At 35.1% G+C, this 17,492-nt stretch overlaps 1 protein-coding gene across 5 annotated transcripts in view; it reads right to left on the bottom strand.

Moving 5' to 3' along the window:
* Window positions 1-1,464: 1,464 nt before the first annotated feature.
* The window catches only part of LOC132798529 (lachesin), a 32,362-nt gene continuing 16,334 nt past the window's right edge, over window positions 1,465-17,492 (bottom strand). For 2 of the 5 annotated variants that reach the window (XM_060810410.1, XM_060810411.1), the window contains exons 4-10: window positions 14,962-15,178; window positions 12,758-12,916; window positions 12,524-12,652; window positions 5,894-6,044; window positions 5,688-5,830; window positions 3,399-3,527; window positions 1,466-3,210 (exon numbers count right to left, since the gene is read on the bottom strand). In XM_060810410.1, coding sequence (XP_060666393.1) covers window positions 2,984-3,210; window positions 3,399-3,527; window positions 5,688-5,830; window positions 5,894-6,044; window positions 12,524-12,652; window positions 12,758-12,916; window positions 14,962-15,178 — 1,155 coding nt within the window. In that variant the 3' untranslated portion in view covers window positions 1,466-2,983. Of the gene's footprint in view, window positions 3,211-3,398; window positions 3,528-5,687; window positions 5,831-5,893; window positions 6,045-12,523; window positions 12,653-12,757; window positions 12,917-14,341; window positions 14,890-14,961; window positions 15,179-15,258; window positions 15,340-17,492 lie in introns of those variants that run through there. The other 3 variants (XM_060810413.1, XM_060810412.1, XM_060810414.1) reach the window with 3 other exon arrangements.

Genomic DNA, 17,492 nt, shown 5'->3' with positions numbered 1-17,492 from the left:
CTGCGATTGCAGTTGCTAGTAAGTTGACCTTTTGTTGTTCTTGTTGTTGCTGTTGTCAGTTGGTAGCAAAAAAAAAAATAATTTCCCCTTTATGCAGATGAGTCTAGTCCACACTGTCCTTGTCGTTGGTGTTGTTGTTGGTGTTGCCGGTGTCGTCCTTTCACGTAATGAAATTGACATCTTGTGTCGCGATTTCAAGCTGATTTCGCGCTTTTTCCATTTTCTTTATTTCTTTCACCGTGCTTTTGTGGCGCTTGTTTTCCCATCAGCATGAAAAAAATGCAAACAAGTTAACAGAAAATGCTACCGTTCTTCTGCCTCCTGCACTGCAATTCAATTTCCGCATTTGTTTGGCTTTTTAGTCTGAACTTTTAATAAATGAAAAAGGAATGCTTTAAATGCAGTTTATAAGCTCTACAAATGGCAAATCGAAATATATTTTTCTCTCTTTTATTGCTATTTATGCAGTTATTATCAAGCATATTCTTCAAAACTCTTATTTAACAGTCAGTTATAAAATACTTTTTTTTATTACAATTCAAAGTCTATTCTTAAGATTTTTTTTATACTTAGTTTTGCTGAAAATTAATCTCACATATTTATAAACCGCATTAAGTCGTAATACCAGATAGTAAAAATACGGTTAGCGACTTTAAGAATTGAATGATTTCCGCACCTATAAATTATTTAATAACAAAAAAGAAGTGAGCAGCGATTCATATCGATATGATACTCTTCCCAATAAATTCGGTCAGTTGAGAATCCTTTTCATTGCCATGGGCACAAATAGGACAATGTTTGTTGTGTCCTGTTGTGATTTTTGTTGTTGTTGTTGTTATTATTGTTATTCTCTGGCAACAGAAAACCCACAATGCGTCATTAACCATGGCAACAAGGCTGCGCTGCGCCTGCACTTACATTTTTTATTAAAAATTAAAGAAGAGTAATGAAATATGAATGAAAGGCTTGTGACACGCCCCCTACGCACGTACACGACAATAATTAAATTGAATATGGCAATATTTTATGATTTTTATTATATATTTTATTTGTTGTTGCAATCACTTGAAAAATGTTGCGTGTAATAAAAAATAAATAAATTAAATGGCACAACAAATAAAATGCGGTCGTATTGCCTCAGTCCATGCTGATGCAGAAGCTACCTCACACTCACCAGAATAACTAATTGTTTATTAATGTAATGCACTTTTAATACCCTGTAACCAAAGCAGAAAGAGTATGCTTGAGATGGGCATTAAAACGAACCTGTTGCGATTTGATTGACAATAATGGAACATAAGTTTGCATTGCGATATTTTGAAATTAATTATTAAAATAATATTCTTAAATCTCTGGATATTTAAATAACATAAAATAATCTTTCCAGCTCAAGAAATAAATTGCAAATTGATTTTTAATAATCGTAAATATAAGTAATGGATATCCGTGGAACAAAAACTCGATCATCTTTATTTTTTCTTGTTTTATTATTGTTTTAATGCATGTTTTTGGTTGTTCGTTGCAGCGTTGTTTAATTTGGTTGCTAATTAAGCATTTAACACATTCACTTGTGTATAATATTTGTTGTCCTCGATTTTTTTCGCTGTTTTTTAATTTGCTCACTTTCGAATTTGGCGTTGGAATATCAATTGATATGCGCCATTTAGTTTTATTTTTCGTTTGCAGTTACAACTCATTTCATATGCTTAAATACATGTTACATAGTTATAATAGTGTATATATGTACGTCTGTATATATCTGCATTTATATATATATATATTTATATATCGATTTGTATATAGATTTGTGTCGTTAGCTTTGCATTATTACTCGTAAGTCATCAATATAATATAATATATTTAACACGTTTTTCTTCTTTCTGTATTTAAAGCAAAACACAGCTTGATAGCTTAAATGTTTAACATTTCCATTTGTTTTTGTTTTTACATTTAATATTAAGCTTTAGTTACATATGACTTATCTTAAGGCTTAGATATTTGCTTGTGATTCAACAAATCGAATTAAATTAGATGAAAAACTGTAATCTGCTTGGGAATGCACAACTCTTCAAAGAGAGTTTGAAAGCGTAATTCTCTTTGGAAGTGATGTGGATTCTGGAAGTCTTAAAGCATATTTTAATATGTATAGCAAAGATTTGTTACGTCCAATTGAAGCCATTCACTTAGAAATCCCTATACATTTCGTTAGCTGTAATAGTCGTAAAGCATTTGACCATAGACAGCTTTTGTCAGCCTAAAATAACAGAGACGTCATTAACCATTAAATTAAAAATCTACTTAAACTGCAAGTGCCTTGTTATACTTACAACTTTCATTATTTTAATAGTTTTCTATTCATATTTCTCGTACATGCACTATAATTTAAATGATTTTAATTCTCGATATGTGTTTGGTTTTTCTTTTTCTTATATATTTTAGTTCCATTTAACGTTGCATACCTTAAGGCGTAACTAACTGTGTGTGTGTGTGTGTGTGTGTGTGTGTGTGTGATGGGTTGAGGGGGAAAGTGGATGCATAAAAAATGCGTTTAGCGTTAAACGCTCAAATATATCATGGTATAATAATTAAAACATTACTCATCTTTCGATTTATGCGATGTCATTTCAATGTGTAAGCACATCAATTAAGCAGAATGCAATAATCTTCGAAAGAGATGGTGAATTTTCCTACTCAGGTCTAAGCTAAGTTCATATTGGTTGTGGCTACACACTGGATTTCCATGCAGCAAGCTCTCTTTGGCTTTCTTGCATTTTGTTTCTTCGGGGGCGGATCATAACTAGGGTCTTCATTACTATTGGCTATACGAGTAAGTATCTGCTGTATATGTATAGTATTTGTATATGTATTTGTAAGTATTTCAATCTAATTGTATCTGCTAGTTCGTCTCTCCTTAAGCCTTAACGCTAGTGAAGTACATCGTATGTTGTATGGATATGTAGCTACAAGATACATTTCGTTTTGGCTAACATACACTTAAGCTAAGCCTAGACCGCAACGTTATTAACAATGTTGGTAACAATACCAGCCACGCTATGGCCACCGAGCAGTTGGCATCGTCGCTGTCCCCATCACCGTCAAGGGCGGGGCCTGAGGGGCTGCCGTTTCCTGTTGCAGCATTTTGGGTTTTATCTAGGAAGGATTTTTGTTCTGATAAACCGATTTCATTCAAATTCGATTGATAGCGCGTATCTTGGGGTGTTTTATTGATGGAGTCGAGAACGAACATGAGAGGCAGGAGAAAGCGTTAGAGTTTAAGAAATGGGGCAGAGAGAGAGAGAAAGCGAGAAAGAGAAAGACAAAGGTGTTGAGGTAAAGTGAACAAGGTGCCAGGGAGGTTATGAACAACTGAACAACAGTTTTATTCACATAATACTTACTTTTATCCTGCCCATATATGGAACGCGTCGAATCGGAGTTTCCATAACCGATATTATTAACGCCGCCCTCACCCCAATGCGATTCGGTTGTATAAAGTCCCGAAGAGGCTGTGGTTGGTGGATACGAGACTGCAAAGAAATATTTAATATATATTAATATTTTAAAGTTTTACTAAGAATTTAAATTTGTTTTCCCCAGATGTGAGTTTAGGGTACAAAAATACAAAGACGTGTTGTTCCTTTTTTCATTTGTTTTTTCATCGTCGCTTATTGTTTATGATTACTTTACATATTTTTATTTTTGTTCGTCAAATTTATTCCAATACTCAGTTGTTGTTGCTGCTGTTGCTATTCGCTATTTGCCCGCGCAATTTGCATACAAATTTATCAATTTTGACATTTTCAGCACGTTTCATTCTATTTGATTTCATCGTTTTTTTTTTTCATTCATTATTTTATTTATTTAAAATTGGTGCTGTCTGTTGTTTTGGCCTCACTCCACTGCCTATGCGTATTTTATACGCCCGAGTTGATTACGCAAAATGCTAATTATTTGATATTTTCATTATGTGACAACACTCCCACGTTTCACGTTGTATTTGTCTCCCATCTCCCACACAATCATCAACTTGCAATTGCCCATATAATTAAAGCGCACTTCTCTCACAGCTCTCTGGCAACATCATCGATATTTTTCAATTAAAGTATGTTTCAATTATGCTGCCCCCGAAAATTTTCTGCTCGCTTGCCCATATTGCAACTGCGATTCGCAGCGACTATTTCAAATATGTAAAATCATTTTGATTGTCAAACGCTTTTCAGTCATGATAGTACTTATTATATTAAATGTTCAATTTTGCACCGCAATCTCATTAGAATCTAATTAAAGCTTTGATTTGCATTCCCTTTTAAAATGGTTTCAGTTACCAGAGCACTTTGAATAATTCAAATGTGCATTAAAAATAACAGATTCTCTTATCAAAACTTAGCATTATTTTATTAAATTGTGTGAAATAAAATTGAGGTTCCACACTACTTTATTTCATTTCAATTATTTATAATTACACTCTGAGTTGTATTTAAGTTAATTGCACAATCGACAGGAAGCATTACCTTCAATCTTTCGGCAACTTTAAGCTGCCCTCAGCAAATCCATCACGTAATTAAACTAAAAACGTGATATTAACTCTCAACTTGAGCTACAAAATTGAAGCGTTGCAAAAGCAAAAGCAAAAAAAAAAACTAAAAACGAGGGAGAATACGTTACATGCTCTCTACGCCATTGAAGGGATAGAAATTTAAGTTTCTCTGAGGTTTGCAGCTCATGTGATTCTTACCCCAGTTCTAGTCGCAGTCGCAGTCGGAGTCTTTTCTCCTCTTTTCCTGCTATTGGGAAAAACTTCTGTCACGACAATCCTAGAGCCGGGACCAGCCCAGCCAATTCCACACCTCAACCAGAGCACGTGACTTGATTTTCAGTGGCTTGATTATGGCTCTGAGCAGCTGCCATAGCACACTTTGTCTGGTTCTCTCTGTTTCAGATCGCCAACCCTGAACCAAGTACCCAGTAGGGTATTCAAAGGTGTTAAGAATTCGTCTTAGCACATCTTCCTTTCCTTCCTCTCTACTGTTTTTTGCCCAAAATAAAACTGAGCTGTGCTTGGCCGCTGGTCAGCAGCGTGTCAGGCAATTAAGTCAACCCATTTGTGGGCCATTGTGGTTGAGATTTTCTTTGTTCTGGCTTTTTATGTGTGTTGCCTGGAGTTGCTTTGTTCGCCTCAATGGATAAATGGCTGAAATTTGTCAATTTGTGTTAGGGCCAATGCGGCAGTTTCTCAACACCCCAACCCAGCCATTGGACATGACTCTCTTAATTAGCCGCATTGGCTTAAAGCCAAGACTCATTAGAGGTGAACAGTATTTCATGTTAAAATTATTATTTTTATCTGTTTGACTTTGAAGTAGAAATGAACTGAGCATCAGCCTCAATTAAAATATTTTATTATAATTCGTTGTTTTTTTAAGTGAGTAGCAAACTTCTCGCTCTGCAAGTTGCTTGCAAGCAAATATTGCAAAAGATGCTAGCGATGCATTCCAAACCAAAACTACTGCACCATGTGGCGTATGCGCAACATATTTTGCTCAACTGTCTCGTGATGTTTTTGCAACTTTTGTTTGGCAAACAATTAAAAATACATTTGATGGCAACTTTTCAACAAACTGTCTATGTGTGTGCTGAGTGCTTAATGGTGTCGCAGCCAGTGAATTTTTGAGCAGTTATTTACTTACCATACAGTCGTATAATGCCATCAGTTTCGCCTCTGGGATTCTTAGCTACACACTTATAGATGCCATCATCGCCGCTTCCCACATTGATAATTGTCAGTTTCATATGCGTTTTATAAGCAGGCACGCCGACGCTTGATTCGACTCTAAAATAAGAAAACAACCGACATTTTCATTTCAGTTCTTTCCTACTTTTATCATTCACTCACTTGTATTTGTATGAATCGTGTATGATTGGTCCCTCGCCGCGAGTCCAGTAATTCAGAGAGGTTGGATGCGCCTCCGTAAAACATTCGATGGTGACATTGAAACCTTCGGGCGCACCAACCAATTGATGTGGTATCAGCAGCATGGGTGGAACTGCAAGCAAATGATTATATCGAAATATAATATTGTCCAAATAAGAAGTGAGGAAGTTACAATCGAGTGTGCTCGGCAAAACAATATAAAATATACCGCAAAAATCTGGTACATTCAAAATATATTATAGATTGCAAAATATACCACATTTATATTAATTATTTCAAGATTTAAAGTTACTCTTCTTGTATGTACATATAACAAATTATTAAAACTACAGAATATTCTGAATTGTGAAATTAATTATATTGACTTCATTTTCAACTGCTAATTATAGTGGATTATTTTTTGTTTGCTACAAGTATAAACTTTGATAATGTAAACTATTGTCACTCATTGGCAGCACTTTAGGGATTTTCAAAGCACTTGTTTACCACGCTGCTAAACACTTCAGCTCAGATAATGACCACTCACCTCATTTAACCCGTTGACAAGTTAATTAAGTTGCGCATTTTGTCATACTTAAGCCGCGTGATACTTAATACACTTTTGATTAAGGTAACTGGGAAAAAATGCCCTGCCGTGGAAGCAGAACAAACCCATCAAAAGGCAGCCTTAAGCTCAGGTGCTTGACGATACTTTTCATAAACATAAAAACGACGCTAATTTGTGTCCAAGCTGATTAAAATTTCAATTGGTTGGGGGCAAAGGGAATTATCAGCTTACAGCGGAGAGTGCTTGGCGAAGAGAAGCTGTGAAAAAACCCTTCAGGTTTGAGCCGCAGCTTAATTGTCAGCTCGTGGCGGGCATAAATCAACAAAAGGTAAAACAGACAGCGAAATGACAAGCCAAATGAAAGAAACAAGGCTGAATGAAGGAACCATTGTGTGAAGCCCTGGCATTTTTTGTGCTCGTCCTAATGATGATGACAGGCCGAGGCTGAGGCTTAGTTTGAGTCTGAGGCTGACAATAACTATGGAAAATGCACAGAAGAAAAAAGATATTCATTAGTGCTCATTGAGAGAATGTGAAAAAATGGAAAACTGCGACTCGCATTTAATATCTTAATTAAAACTGTGCGCAGGGCTGCACATGAATTGTGGGCAGAACTTGTCACAGATCTCAACATTCTCTTTCTTTTTCGTTTGATTATTTTTTTTCGTAATTTTGGGAGGACATTGACAAAATATTCTATAGGTGTCTTTTATATAATTACAAGGCGCAAGAACTCAACAGATGTACGCAAATAACAAACAGTCTGAAAGACTGAGGATGATACTGAAAAACAAGCCAAGCAAAATACTGAATAATGCTATTCATAAGATTTTTCATGAGATGCATTCGCTGAGAGAAAAAATAGTTTTCTGTTTTCTATTTTCTTTTTTTGTTAAGTTTTCTTTTTACCTACTTTCAATGTGTGAGTTGTGTGCGAACTGTAGCGAACTTTCTCATGGGCAAAGAAAAGGCGCAGCCTCCTGACTTGCCGACTTGCCTCTCAATTTAAATGAAAATCAGTTGCATAAAAAATTATACTTAAGATCTGGCCCGACTTGCATTTGCATAAACCAGGGCGCCATAGAGCCAGAACCAGAACCAAAATGGGAACACAACCAGAAACCAGAGAAAAACGACAGAACTGTTGGACGGGCCAAACAACTACTAGAATGTATGCATAAATTGGACTTGAAACTTTGTTTGTCAATATGCAGACAGGAGGGAAAACTTATAAACTTACCAAAATGAATTAAAGAGATTGCTTGGCTTGCTTGTGCTTTACTCAGGTCACCACTTACGACTATGAAAAATGCTCTAATAATATTATTCAGTCTGAGAACCACAACGAGCTGCAAGTTTACCAAAGGTCTTGCATATTATTTTAATCAAGGGGACTGCAATTTACTTTCCGAATGAGATTCTTAAAAGTTCTTTTTGAAAATCAAAATTATTTGACAAACATTTGTAATTGTAATCACAAATAAACATTACTTATTCTAAATAATTATTTGGTAAAAAGGTCTGTAGTTGATGGGTATTAATTGCTATGCAAGTATAGTATACATATATAATATTATACTCCAGTATATTTTATATTCTATAAAATATTTTTAATGTAGTTAAATATACAAGATCTGCAAAATATATTATTGTTTTGTATGTCCATTAATTTGATATATTTTTATTATAATATAGTTTTCGGATCCTTTTGCTTCTATTCTTACTTTAATTAATCTAATCATCTAATCAATAGTTTTGTATATCTAAATTATTTGTTATTTATTTAAATTATTTAAATTCTCTAATTTCCAGATATTTAACCAAATCAAAATACAATCAACTGAATGCCATTATCATCATCTTGGCCATTTGCTATTACACTAATTCCGCAAACATTGTTCCAACATCCTTTGTTGCAATCAATTCGCCCTCTTTCTACCCTCCCAACAATGGTACACAGAGCTTAAGTGAGGTCCTCGAGTGCCATGGTCCACAATTTTGCCGCACTCCGAGCTCGTAACGAGGCTTCATTAACTGCTAATTTTCAAGTTGTTTACACTCGGCAATGGCACCTTTCAATTTTCTCTAGAAACTGCCAGACAAAACTGTCACTCAATGTCCAACTGGCTACTGAGGTGAAAACAGCAAGCCACTCAGCGACCCCTTCTCCTCTCACTCCATTTACTTCTTCGTTCTGGCCAGCAACTGCCAGGCTAAATTATTGTTGACTCAAGTCCTTTTTTATAGTAGCTACCTGACTCGCCACTGGCCACTTAGCAGCCTCGCTAGCTGCTGCTGCCCTCGACTTCTTTTCAGCTTTCACAATATTGTCGCCACTCAATTGTAATTTAAATCAGTGCCAAGGAGTGGGCAGGAAATACTTGTCGTGTTGACTGTCTAAAGTCACTCCCAAAGTCGAGTACTTTTCTGATAGACTTTACTCTTACAACGGGCATAGAAATTTTGTGTCTTGTTTGAAAACATTTGTAACTTATTCAGCGTTTTCCAAGTCAACGAACAACATCTAAAAATTCTGCAGAGTTTTGTTTATATTTTATGGAGTTAATATTAGATTACTTCTTTTAATCTAAAGTTAGTGTATTCAATATATATACATATATCATAATTAGCATATCAAACGTGAACGTATATAGTTTTAAATATCCTTCACTTTGTTGTATGCTCACTATTTATATTAACTGCCTTTTTATCTGTACATTCGGTAACGAAAATTTAAGTTAATTCTATATATAGAATATATTTAAAACTAAGTAAATGTTGTATTATTTGGAAACGGATTTTGACAATCAAACAGTTTTCATCTAAAACTAATATGCAGTTAGTGCGTTAGTTCCAGTTGAGTTTTGATCTCTGTCTGATCTGGTCATTGGCATTTTAAAGCTCTGTTAAGCAGCGACAAATTGTATAAAAAGCACAACGAAATTATATCAATTCTGAAGTATCTGGCTTGCATACCAAATTAGCTGCTTAAGTTGACGATTTGAAAGGCAAACGGAGACTTGCAGAAACTGGGAATCGCTTTTTACAAGTGGCGCCAGGTTAAGGGTCGTTCCCAGCATATGTTGCCCCATACAAGTAGTATGTCCTGCTGCTGCACAAGCCAAACAAATCAGTATGCAGTCAGAAATGTAAGAAACAAACTCGTCTACACACACACACACACTCACACTCAAGCACACACACACACTCGGAACGGAAACAGTAGCTGAATTTGTTGCTTCCTGTTTGTTAAGCAACGCACGCCACAATAAATGTACAAATACTGAGCAAACGAGAAGAGAAAGTGGGGAATGAAGAAAGAGGAAGCGAGAGAGAAGGAGCTATATATGTGTCCTGGCTAAAGGACATATGCAAGCTGTCACAGTTGTTTTAACAAATTGTTTGGGGAGGTTCAACACACACTTTTTCTATGAGCAAAAATGAATTGGAAATTTGTTTCTAGATTTTTCAGCTTTTCCTACAAATTGTTGAACAGCAACATTTTTCAAAATCAGCGTACGATTTCATATTTATTTTTTATATTAGAGCAAAAGTCGTTTCCAAGCACTACTTTTCGTAGATTGCTCTGTGAATCATCTATTGGCACATCAAGTAGAAATACTCAAATTGCATTTTGTGGCTTCTCCAACTGCTCGTGCTCTTGTACAAAGTGCATACAAATTGTGGCATTAAAACAGGCACCAGATTATTTCTGTTAATTGTGTGCTCATCTATACAAGGAGATTGCCCCAGTTGCTGTGCTTAAAGCAGAGTTCATAAATTTTTAGATAAAATTCTTTCGAATAGATTTAATGGACTATCTCAGTTACATCTATTAAAGAGATTATTTGAATCTTCAATATATCTTGTCTTCTAATACTAATAATACATAAAAGTTATAAAAGTTCTGTTAAATCATACATAATTATTTAAAACAAGTAAGAAATCAACAATCCCCCAATTTTTCATAAAAGCAAATCGGTGTAAAAACGGTATTATCGATAAAACATATTATATCAAATTAATGTACTGACACAACACTAAAATATACCAACAAATATATTTTGCAGATATAGTATATGCCACTACATTAAAAATATTCTACAGAATACGAAATATACCGGATTGTTAGACAAGCAACAATTGTAACCGATCTTCTCCAAATAGAACTATCGTTTGCATAACGTAAAACTTAAAAATTTTATATAAAGACTGCAGTTATTATTATTTCATAAAAAATAAAAGTATAATTTTCATTTAATTTCTTATTTTACAATAAGTTTATGAATAAGATTATGCAAAAAACGAAATATATAATTGAACTAATACCCTAACACTTTTTAAAATATTGTATGATATTTTGTATTGATTACCCATCTCAAGCCAATTACATTTTAAAATGGAATACTTCTGTAAAATAATTTCCACGTTCGATTTCAATACTTCTACACAACAGAATACTGCAAATATGTGTTAGCTCTTCTTTCTGGCCTTTTTAGAGTAGTGCTTCTCTCCCGTTCTCTTCATCTTCTACGTGTCCCATTTTTTGTGCAGCAATCAGGCATTTGCTGGTGGCTTTTTTATGGCTCAGCTCTGCACACGTGTAATTTGTATTGCGCTTTTTTATTTGCCGAATGGGAAGCTAGTGCATATGCAGTGCTTACTGGATGGGTTGTTGGTCTGCGCTGGTTTGCTGGGTATTGGATACTAGCGAGTGGTTACTTGTTACTACATAGTGTTGCCCTTTGGCCTTTGGTTTTGTTTGACTGTCGCTGGTTTGTTTTGTTAGCGACCCAGCGAATGTCGTGCTCAAAACAAAAATAGATTTATGCTTGCGGCATTTTTAAGTGACAGCAAACGAGCAAATTTTTGTGTGACGACTGAGCTGCCTGCCTGCCTGCCTACCTTTCCCCTCTACCCTCCACCGCACACACTCCCTCAATTGTTGGCCGCCTTTCTGCTGACATGACAGCACACGGACAACATGTGATATGACTGTCGCTTGTAATAAATCTTAAAAAGAACTGCACAGTGATTTCGAGTATGCACTTTTGCTTACATTTTTTTCTGGGATTTTACAAACTACTGCGGCAGCCACAAGTGGTGCCACAAATTGCAATCAGCTCAGCACAGTGGGCTTTGCATGTTGGCAGTTGAAGTACCGCAATTAAAAATTAAAACGTTCTATCTCTGGATAATAGTGAACGGAATTCGATTTGCAAATATAATTGTTAAATTATTAAATATTGTTACCAATAGCATTTGCTAAAAATTCATTTTATTTTCAAGCTGTTTGAAGTCCAATCGAAAAGATTGTGTAAATATTTTAAAAAAAATATTAGTTCATTATAACTAAATTTTCTGATACATATATTTATAAGTCATTTTTCTAATAGAAAACTTTTTCAAAGCTAACATTAAAGTTCGACTCAAAAATCTCTACGTAATTATTATTACTATTTAAATTGTAAACGGTAATTTAAACTCATTTATTAAAGTTATATTTGTTTAAAGTACGAATGACATCGTTGCAGTAATTTTAACCACTGTCAGATCAACTTTAATCCACATTCGCAAAATGGAAATTTGAGTTGCCCGGACAACGGTACAAATAACACTCGCACGTGAGGACTACATATATTCGTACTATTCCTATGCTAGAGCACTTCTACTTTCTGGTCCACTAAAATCCGAGAGTACAAATTCATAAACGCAGTTTTTGTTGGCCAACAACCGATGTTGGTCAACACACGTAACACGTAACGTAAAATAAATTGAAAATCGTTGTCGAACTGCGGAGACCAATGCATAAACTATAAAACAGTGTTTAGTTTTTTGGTAAATTTTTCAAAAAAATCTCGAGTTGTAACAAAATTGTTAACGCAGCGTGCAGCGAGCTGTGAGTGCTTAGTAAATGTTGCTTCAAAAAATATGGTCAGCAACATGCAGAGAGAAAGCGAAAAGAGTCACTTTATCATTTTGCCATGACAAACAGTCATATACGTGTATTCCCCTCCCTCGATTGTCCCCACGTTTATACTCACAGTCCACGCTGACTTTGATGCGCTTGGAAACCGTGGGTGGAACCCCATTGGATGCAATGCAGAGATAGGCGCCCATGTCCAGGCGAGAGATGCGAGTTATCTCCAGCGTATCACCCTCCCATTCGTTCACTGCAATGCGAGACGGGTGGGGGAGGAGGAGAAGTCAGTCAGGAATTGGTGTTAAATGATTGATGCTCAATGGAGCCTGTCCGATGCGCTTGCGTTTGCACTTACCTATGTGATTCTTATTGATGGCTATGCGCGAATTATCATCACGTTTCCATTTGATTATGGGGCGGGGACTGCCGCTAGCCCGACATCTCAGCGATATGTTGGCACCCTCGCGAACTATGACATCGCTGGAGCTGAGCGAGTCATCGATATTCGGTGGCACTGTAAATAGTTTTGAATGCGAAAACCAAATGAATAATGTGCTAACTCTTGGATCAGAATCAAAATTTATTCTAGCTAGCTAAATGGTTCTACCCGTAATCCGCTTAAATACCAACAAACAAACCACACGCCCTTTGGCATTCAACTGGTCATCATGAAGCCCATTTAAGATTAAAGACCCCGCCAAACCCACGCATCCATACATACATATATAATAACATAATATCGTAAATATTTGCCACCATTGTCCGCTCAACTCTCGCAATGGCCAGACCAACAAAACATAGTACCATAGTAGTAGCATTTTAAGCGGCCAGTTAAAATAGGTGATAAATTGCATTGTTTGTTGGCGTCAATTTGGTTGCAACAGGAAATTGCAATTGCAACTGAAATGTTTTCAATTTCGATTCGCAGCATTCAATATGCATTTCATAATTATTCCTGTAATTGTGCAATTGCTGAACAATATGAATGCAATATTGTTTCCACTCGAATCAAACGGTAAAAGTCACTTTAACATTGCTTAATGTTTGCAAACGATTACGCTTAGCTCCACTCAGGTGAAGTTAGCATATTATTATATATATTTATTTATTTTTAGTTAATTTTATTTTACGACTTTGACTCAAAATATCTCATTTTAATTTTTGCTATCTAAAAAATACAGATCCAAGTTTCAAAATTGAAACTTTCAGCTCTCTATAATTCTTTTATTTTTCATCTTACGCTTATAAGAATTATATTTCTATATATAGTTACGATGCTTAACTATTTTAGTTTAATAAAATGTTAAACCTTATCTTTCTTCCATGGCCAAAAATAATTTAGTTAGGACTTTATTTCTGTAGCAAAAAATTGTTAATAATATTTAGCATATTCATATCAATCCAAATCGATTTATTTTATTTTATTTAATTCATTTATTTCTATTTGAACGCATAATTAAATACAAATGCAATTTGAGTGCTTAGTTGCACAGTTCTTAGTTTATTAGGGAATCGAGTTTAGGGTATAAACAAAATTCAATCATATTTTAGAAAAAATGTTAAATGTTGAACATCGATAGCGTCTGTAATTATAGTATTACTTTATTTTATGTTAACCAACACTATTGAAAACTTTATCGAAAGTTCGATTGAATATGTATTAAGCGTCACTGTAAAAGAAAACGAAACGTAAGAACACGAAGTTTTTTAAACAACCTCACTCTCGCTCATGTATACGTAGACAATTCATGAAATTATATACTATAAAAATAAAAAATGAGCTTGTTTTAAGTGCTCTTAAATGTGTCGTCTTTTTCGACCTAGCTAAACTATATTTATTTTTGTGTTTCTATTCCTAAATTTTACATTTTTAATAAATTTCTAATATTACTGGGTATTTTTCAGTCCAGATTTCCGCACTAGGACTGCATGTGTTTTCACAGTTTGATTAGATAACTGTTTGACCATAGTAAATGCAAATATTTAGCAGCGAATAATTTCTTTCACACGTCGCATTTAAATATTATTTTTGGCATTGGATATTCTCATGCTATTGTTTTTGTTATTGTTGGGCACGAATACTCGCGTACTAGTGTGAGCATAATTTTTTTTAATTAAAAAATATGCTCTGCCGTTTGGTTGAATATCCCATGAATTTTTAATAATTTGTTTGTTTGCCAGCCAGGAAAATAATTCCGCCTGGGCAAAAGAATCACTGAACTGTGCACTGGACACACGCACACCAAAATTTTGCTTTCGGCTTCTTCGGTTGCCTGCTTTTTGTTTTCTTACTTGCTCTCTCCCTCTCTCTCTCTCACACACATTCTTTCTCCCTTTCTCTGGTTCACACAGTGTATGCGATTTTACCACGCTTTAAGGCAAATAAATTATTTTTTAATTCACCGCGTATTTGTTCAGGATTTTCGTGTGGCGCTTGCCTCGATTTCTGTTTCTGTCTACCTTTAGGGCATTCTGATTCTGCAAACGCTGCCTTTCGGTTGCCCAGACGATGATTAGATTCCCCAGCATTTAGTGTTTAATTTCGTTAGCTCCACTCACCTACAACGTTCAGATAGCCGAACTGCGTTTTCGCCGTCACGGTGTTGATCTGACACATGTAGCGTCCTTTATCCTCCTCGTGCACATTGTTGATGTGCAAATACCAAGTGCGATGTCGATCGTGCTTGTCGTGCGTGACACTGATGCGCGGATTCCGCGTGATCACGTGATTGTGGACCGTGAGTATCGCCGATTGCTCAAAGTGCATCCATGCAACCTGGAATATAATGATTATACATAAATTTAAACTTAATGTTATTGAAGTGTTGCTTTTAATGGTATTTAAATATTGAATACGTCTATCCGATAAGCTTTCGAGTCTCGCGCTGCTGGGTACACGATATTCGGTGTATTTCGATACATTATAATTTATTCCGCATTACACAACTCTAGGAAGTCTGTTAACAGAAATCTGTTATAGGATTTTCGACATACAGTATGTCAAGAAACTCTTTACACACTGAAAAAAAAACACATATTTTTTGACTTTGCATGCAAAAATAACGCCTTTAGTTATTATTTTTTAATATTTTTTTAATGCAGATCTATTATTTAGCAAATTTCAAATTAGTATGTACAAAAATAAAAACAATACAACGAAAGGGAAAATTTTAAATCAACAAAATATGAGTTTACACATTTTTGACACTGTCAAGAAAGTGTTTACACACTTTAGTTTTCGATTCTGTTTTGTTCTATTTTTCGAAAAAAACTGTACTTTATTGTTATCTATGCTTCTGCACTATTCGCTATTTTTGCATTCCTTTTCATTCAATTGCGAAATCTTGCTACGCACTTATCAAAAAGCTGATTTTTAAATTATTTTACATGACTGGAGCTAGATTGACTTATGAAGTTACCCAATTAACTTATTAAAGTCACCAAATTGGAAAATCTGTAGCTTAGCTAGTGGAGCTACTTGGGTATCGCGAAAAATAATTTATAATGCTCCAAATCGAGCCGAAAATGAAGAAAAACGGGAAGCAAAGTGTGGAAATGGTCGAAAAATGGATATTGACGAGCGAGCATACCGCCTTAAAATGGGCAAGGTCCGTCAAAACCCCCAAATTGTGATCAGAACCCATGCCAAGGAGTTGGAAGAAGAGTGTGGCACGGTCGATTCGCATGAAACCGCCAACTAATTCTGTGGAGCAAATACTATTTTCCCAATTTTACTGTCAGAATGATGTTGCGCTGATGTAAGGCTGTTAACGGCTTGTGCCATACTCTAGTTGGTCCATCATTGTAGTATAGCATTTTTTTTGGTTTTACATAGAATACGACGTCATCCCAATAGTTGTCCGGAGTAATTCTCATGTTAAAAGCCAAAATTTAAACGTTTTCAACATTTATTTTCGAAAGCAGCGGCCTCTTACGCGCAACCGTTTCAACGGTTGAAGAGTATTTGTTCCGCAGAATTAGTTGCCGGAAGGTTTCTTGTGAATTGACCATGTCACACCCTTCTTCCAACTCCTTGGCAAGGGATCTGATCACAATTTGGGGGTTTTGACGGACCTTGCCCATTTTAAGGCGGTATGCTCGCTCGTCAATATCCATTTTTCGACCATTTCCACACTTTGCTTCCCCGTTTTTCTTCATTTTCGGCTCGATTTGGAGCATTATAAATTATTTTTCGCGATACCCAAGTAGCTCCACTAGCTAAGCTACAGATTTTCCAATTTGGTGACTTTAATAAGTTAATTGGGTAACTTCATAAGTCAATCTAGCTCCAGTCATGTAAAATAATTTAAAAATCAGCTTTTTGATAAGTGCGTAGCAAGATTTCGCAATTGAATGAAAAGGAATGCAAAAATAGCGAATAGTGCAGAAGCATAGATAACAATAAAGTACAGTTTTTTTCGAAAAATAGAACAAAACAGAATCGAAAACTAAAGTGTGTAAACACTTTCTTGACAGTGTCAAAAATGTGTAAACTCATATTTTGTTGATTTAAAATTTTCCCTTTCGTTGTATTGTTTTTATTTTTGTACATACTAATTTGAAATTTGCTAAATAATAGATCTGCATTAAAAAAATATTAAAAAATAATAACTAAAGGCGTTATTTTTGCATGCAAAGTCAAAAAATATGTGTTTTTTTCAGTGTGTAAAGAGTTTCTTGACATACTGTATAAATTTCGGAAAAAAGTTAAGGGGAAAGAAAATTTTGTTGGTTTATTCTTTATACCTACAGGAAAAATATGTAACAAACCAGATTATATAGCCGAAATCTAAAAAAGCGTAAAGCTACAATCACGATACTTGGTAGCTGCAATCATAACTGCAATCTTTATGATCTGCGATCAGATATAAATTGTAGATGTTATTTAAGAAAAATTGTATAAAGCAAAAAACGGCTTCCGTTGTCTGATCTTAGTTACTTTGATAATCTCGTGTATTTTGTAATTTATGGTGTATTTTGAATGTAATAGTTTATCTATCGATGGAAATATGGAATTCGAAATATAAATTAGGTATATTTAAAGAATAATACTCCAATACCACAAACAACGTTCCTCCCACAAAATTGTT

Source organism: Drosophila nasuta, chromosome 2L (assembly GCF_023558535.2).
Source record: "Drosophila nasuta strain 15112-1781.00 chromosome 2L, ASM2355853v1, whole genome shotgun sequence".
NCBI classification, from domain to species: Eukaryota; Metazoa; Arthropoda; class Insecta; order Diptera; family Drosophilidae; genus Drosophila; species Drosophila nasuta.
This window is presented reverse-complemented; position numbering and strand designations above follow the sequence as displayed.